The sequence below is a fragment of the Olea europaea genome, unplaced genomic scaffold, assembly GCF_002742605.1.
Source record: "Olea europaea var. sylvestris unplaced genomic scaffold, O_europaea_v1 scaffold568, whole genome shotgun sequence".
Taxonomy (NCBI): Eukaryota; Viridiplantae; Streptophyta; class Magnoliopsida; order Lamiales; family Oleaceae; genus Olea; species Olea europaea.
In genome coordinates, this window is record NW_019264016.1 from 254,954 (window position 1) to 261,272 (window position 6,319).

The 6,319-nt window shown below is 34.9% G+C and overlaps 1 protein-coding gene across 1 annotated transcript; it reads left to right on the forward strand.

Annotated features, from left to right (window-relative positions):
• The first annotated feature begins 1,986 nt into the window (after positions 1-1,986).
• LOC111389185 (transcription factor bHLH69-like) lies at positions 1,987-4,905 on the forward strand. Its single transcript, XM_023014078.1, has 7 exons — positions 1,987-2,603; positions 2,703-2,783; positions 2,903-3,061; positions 3,188-3,253; positions 3,882-3,947; positions 4,197-4,265; positions 4,471-4,905. The coding sequence occupies exons 1-7, from the start codon at positions 2,145-2,147 to the stop codon at positions 4,771-4,773; spliced, it is 1,203 nt and encodes a 400-aa protein (XP_022869846.1). The 5' UTR covers positions 1,987-2,144; the 3' UTR covers positions 4,774-4,905.
• Positions 4,906-6,319: the final 1,414 nt, after the last annotated feature.

The following is a 6,319-nucleotide window of genomic DNA, read 5'->3' on the forward strand; positions in this document are numbered from 1 at the left end:
AGATAATATGAAGACTGTTTGTGATGTTTATAGTTTACAAGATATTTAATATTTTTCTATATTTATCATTTTTACAGTCGAGAAAAATATTAAATATTGTATTTTTAAAATGATCTTCTTCCTCACCTGATATTCATCCCACATGTCTAGAGAGTATGTTCGATAAGTTGTATTGGATTGTAGGCACTAGAGACGAGATTATGTGGAATATTTCAATTACTTTGCTTAAAACCTATAGTTCACGGTAGACATGCAATCCACCTTATACTATCCAAAATCAATTCGCTCCTGCATTATGCACCTTTAACGAAAATGTTCTAGCATCAACTTGAACATTGAAAACCTCTAGCTCTGGAACCACCACTTTTTCCAAAGGCTATAACTCACGACGAAGGTACATCCATCATATTTTACCTAAAATTAAGCCCAAATTCATCTAAACCCACCGTGTGTTTGGGCATTTTCTTCAATTTTGATCCGAATCGCCATTCAAAAGTTTCAATGATTTGTTGATTGCTTGTTTTCTCTTCGTTCGTTAAATTTCCTCGACATCATGAGACTAAGGAGTTTGGGCTAAGAGTTGGTGCAATCGTCAAAGATAGGAGTTGGGGTGAGTGATATCGTCATTGGAAAAGGAGACAAATTTTTTATTTATTTATTTTTTATTATTATTTTTTTTATGAAACTTCGATATAACTTGTATATTTAAATTTTTTACTTTTTAATGATAAAATGTACGACTTTTATCCAATAAAACTATTCTTGCAACGGTGACCAAATTATTCCATTTATAGTTAGAGACTAACTTGCTATCAAAGTCGTAGTAACACGGTGACCAAAGCTACAATATCATTAGAAGAGAAAATGGCAGTGGTTTTTAGAGTTAATTGTCCCAATGGTCCCTGAGTTTATGTCATCGTCTTCGATTGATCACTGAAGCTTAAGATGTTGAATTTTGACCGTTAAACTTATCAAAACTTTGAATGTTACTCACTATCTTAACATTTGTTCCAATTCTTTAATGGAATTAGTGATGTGGCTAGTGGAGTATACACGTGGCGTCCCGTTATGTTGTTAACAAATTGTTACATTTTTAATTGCTCATCGAATTTTGAAAAATGTCTTTAATTGCTCACTAAACTTTTAAAAATATGTTTTCGATTACTCACTAAATTTTGAAAAACGTTTTTGATTGCTCACTGAACTTTGATGTGGTCGAATTTTGAATACTAAACTTATAAAAAATAAAGTCGACCTATTTTTCATTAAAAAATATGTAGCTCAATTGTATGGGTCGTGTAAAAGTAATAAAGTGGACAAATAAGTCCAGGTTATCGATTTTACGAGAAATGATTACTCAATTACACAATAGTTAAATTTAATTTATAATATATTTTGTAGAATTTTAAACTATTTTCGACTTCTAGAAAAATGTTAACATTAAATTTAACTATTGTGTAATTGAGTAATTATTTTTTATGAAATCGACAACCTGAAATCTTTTGTCCACTTCATTACTTTGACGTAATCCATGCGATTGCTTTACATATTTTTAACAAACAAAAAGTCGACATTATTTTTATAAGTTTAGTGATCAAAATTCGACCACTTTAAAGTTCAGTGAGCAATCAAAGACGTTTTTCAAAGTTTAGTGAGTAATCAAAGACGTTTTTCAAAGTTTAGTAAGCAATCAAAACATTTTTCAAAATTTGATGATCAATTGAAGACGTAACAATTTGCTAACGGTTTGACGGGACGTCACGTGTATATTTCATTAGCCACCTCACTAATTTCATTAAAAATTAGAACAGATGTTAAGGTAATGAATAATGTCCAATGTTTTAATAAGTTTAATGATCAAAATTTGACATTTTAAACTTTAGTGAGCAGTAAAAGATATAGCCATAAGTTCAGTGACCATTGGGACAATTAAAACTGGTTTTTACTCTTTACAGTGATTAGTGCTAATTTCCCTGGATTATTTTTTTTAAACACTCCAAATTTCCCAAACCCCAATCATAATTTCTCTCTCTTAAATGGAAAACGACCACTCCATTAGACCTCTGATTCATCAACAAAAAAGCTTCAATTATTGTTTGATTTTGTGAATTAACGTTTGAAAATCATAGGAGTAATTAGTAAACATGCAACCTCGTAGTAGAGAAATTCCAGCCATGAATGTTAATTCATTGCTAAACCTCCCAGAAATTCCTAATCATCAAAATGGCGAAACCCACTTCGATCCGACATCGTCCCATGAAGATTTTCTCGAACAAATGCTCTCCTCCACCTCCTCCTTTCCCTGGGAGTTCTCCGCCGCTGCAGAGCCCAGCCAAACCGACGACCAGTCGCCTCAATCGAATATGCTTAGCCACTTCGATGACCAGTCAGAGCTGTTGGCTTCGAAGCTGAGGCACCATCAGATCGGCGACGGCGCCGCCGCCGCCAAATCCTTGATGTTCCAGCAGCAGTTGGTGTCTAGAGGACTCGCCGGAAACGGGCTCCGATCACCGGCCGGGACGGAGAGTGGACTCCTGCCGGTTCCTTCGAGTCATAATGGTCATCACGACGTCGTAAATGGGTCCTCCAAATCTGCTAACTTGGTCAGCTTATTGTTTATTTGTCCTATTTTATAAATAACTACTTAATTTTACTTATAAAATCAATTTTTAAATTATTTACTAAATTCTATATTAATGCAGGCAAATGAGGCACTATACAATGGGTTCATTGAATCTCTTGGTCAATCTTTAAATCAACCTCCATTTTTTCACCATCCTCAGGTTTGTAATGCATGTATACCCAAAAATCGTCACAACAGTCTCCAACATCCATGTTCCTGCAATTTTTTCTAGTAATATGACTTTGATTCTTGGTTTTTATATATGCCTGTGTATTATAGGGAGAAGCAATTCAGGCTCAGAATTTTGGAGCTCCGGCTGCAATGGCAGCAGCAATGAATCATCCGGCCGGGAGTGGAGGAGGGCCGCCTCCTCAGCCGAAGCAGAGGGTGAGGGCACGTAGAGGACAGGCCACCGATCCTCATAGCATTGCTGAAAGAGTACGTGGTACAATCGCAAAGTGAATTCGAAGGGATGTGTTCAAATATCGTACATCTAGTTAACATGCCATCAGTTTTAATATTTTTTTGATTTTGATTCTTAACGGTGAAATGAAATGTGGGCAGTTACGTAGAGAGAGAATTACGGAGAGGATGAAGGCTCTGCAGGAGCTCGTGCCCAATGCTAATAAGGTAATTTTACATCCTCCCTCCTTATCTACATCTATTTGCTATAATTTTAAACATTTTATCAACAGTAGAAAAGATGAAGTTCTTATTTCTTCTAAATTTTAGAGTTAGTTTTATGAATGTTCTTCGGTGGATATTAATGTATGAAATCGATAAATACTCAAATAATCTTCTGTTAATAATAACTAAAAACAAGGAATCGAACACTTGTTGTTTCTTAAGAATACACTAAACAATAGATTTAACGAGAGGTTAGAGACGGTCGATCATAAAAATTTATATATATAACTTGAGGGGTGTTGAAGCTTCGAAGCAAATTCCTTTGCTTTGAAGAACTTCTTGGTGATTAATTGGATAAATAACTAAAGATTCCAGTTTTTGGTAATTAATTGCATTTTCGCGTGTAAAAATTTTGTGAGTAACACGAGTTGACGAGTAAGTTGAGTGGAATATGTTAGGTGGCATGTCTATCTTTCCGTGCGTACTTGAAAGTAAAGCTGGAAAACATATTATATTTTATATTGATTAAAACATTTAATTAGTATTAATTGATGTTATCTTCTAATAATTAATTGAATAGTGTTAGGGGAAAATTAATGGATTAACATGTGTTTGCGATGTGGAATGACAGACAGACAAGGCTTCAATGCTTGATGAGATCATCGACTATGTCAAATTCCTCCAGCTTCAAGTCAAAGTATTTTCTCTCTCTACTTATTTTCATATTCTTTTCTGTTTAATTTGTTTTAATAATTCTATGGATTCTATTGGTTTGACAAAGTGTTATGGGCAAGATAATATTCAATCTTGTGGTCTAGATAGTGCTTTCTTAGTTCTCGTGTATTGAGATTAAAGCTGTAAAATTTAACAAGGTTTCATGCTGATGGTCAATTTAGTGTAACGTTTTCTTCAGCTTGACCTTTATATTTTCGTTGCCCGTGTTCAGGTTTTGAGCATGAGCAGAATGGGAAATGCTGCAGGTGTTATCCCTCGAGTCGCTGATATCTCCTCAGAGGTAATCAAAATCGAGTTCTTTTATACTGTGTAAGCAACTAAGGACTTGAATTCGCCACCCACGCAATTTGTTATCTATAAGTACTCGCTTATTTGATTCTCGTTGGTTTATGAATATGGGTAATGAGTTAGAGTTCATCATTAATATGTAGTTTTACAATCTTGAATACACATTTAATAAAGCATGATCATGAAATTGAGTACAGGGAAGTAGTAAAGGAAACAATAGCGATGGCATGAAGACGACTGAGCAGCAGGTTGCGAAGTTGCTGGAGGAGGACATGGGCTCTGCCATGCAGTACCTCCAAGGCAAGGGTCTCTGCCTCATGCCCATTTCACTAGCCAGTGCCGTGTCCACCACCACATGTCACTCGAGGAATCCCATGGCCGGTGGGCCCTCCTCCCCTAGCATGTCGGTTTTGACCGTCCAGTCTGCTGCAGCGGGTGGCAATGGCGGTGGAGAAGCTTCGGTTAAGGATATAGCTACTTCTGTTACTTCCAAGCCTTGAATTTAGTTCGACGGCATTGTAATGGCATAGACTTTGTACCTTTTTAAGAGTATAGAGTAAAGTAGAGAAAAAAATGTGAAAGACAAACATGTGGTAATTTCGATAATAAGGGTCTTTTCTTATCTGGGTGCATCCTAATGAGCATTAATTTTATCTAACAATAGTGCAGGTAAGCTTTGCGCTTTTTAATACGATAAAATAATTGATTTATTATTTGTTCTTATGTTTTTGGCCTTGTTATTACTGATAAATGTTAAGAGGAAAGAAAGCGAAGGCCCCTACATTCAGTGACGGACGCAAACATTTGGACATAGTGGGGACACAATTAAATTTATTACAAAATTACAAAAAAATTTATGTATCCTATAAAAATACATACACATGATCACTATCATATATTCACAAATTTCATATATATGATAAATAATAATTCTGAAAGAATTTCAAATAATCTCACATATATGATGAATAAATCTTTTTAAAGAATTTTCAAATTAAATATCACAAATGATAAAATAATTTCAAGTCTCACTGTCTCAATTGTTCGGTCATTGTTTTAACTCTATTTTGATAAAATAAAGCCCAACTATCATTATTGTCCAAGTCTAATTTTTGGTTCTTTGAAAGAAAAAAAAAAAAAAAAAAAAAAAAAAAAAACTTGGAGATGGTGGGTCAAGTGACCCATTAGGACCTTGTGTAGGTCCGCCAATGCCTACATTACTGACAAATGTTAAGAGGAAAGAAAGCAAATAATTGCACAACAGTCGTGCTAATGAGTCAAGCTCAAAAACAGGGGGCTAAGGTAGCATCATCTCAATCCCCGATTTCACATCTTTTTTTATTTCTTTCTTTTTTTTTTTCTGGATCCAAGGGTCGAGGTGTTGCCACCTCAGCACCTGGATTTAGCCTTGCTTTGGGCCTGTTCAAACAGGTTAATTCAATTACACAATTAGATTGAGGCACGGTTCACGAGGTGGTCGCGTAGAATTTTTTACAATTAGCGAAGTTCGAAAGACTAATCTCAAAGAAATATAAAATCTATGTATGTCGAACCTCTTTGTTGGGGAAGAAGCTCGGGGAATAAGCATCAGTTAATACACAATAAAGTTTACCTTATTAAACTTGTCGTCTATATTGATGGCGTGTTGAATTATCTAAAGATTTGTATAATATAAGGAGAGAAGAAGATATCTAATGAATGGCTAATTGTGAGAAAGGTAAATACGGAAATTAAGGATCAAAACGGAGTCTTATCCCACGAAAAAGGGCAGGCAGACAACTTTAGGTTGCTTTATCCTTTTACGATTTTTTTTGTGTTTTCTCCAACTTATTGAAATTCTTTGATTGACGATCCAATTTCGTGTTTGGTTTGTTTTTGAAGTATATCAACTTATTATTCTCTGACTTGTGTAAAATGGAATCTTTCAAGAATTGGTTGCAGTCAACGAGCCACTTTTTCCTTTTTACTTTACATGTTTTAAAAGAGTAAGTAGGAGAACCAAACACTATCAAAAATCCATTTATAGGGAGACATTGGGTCCATCCG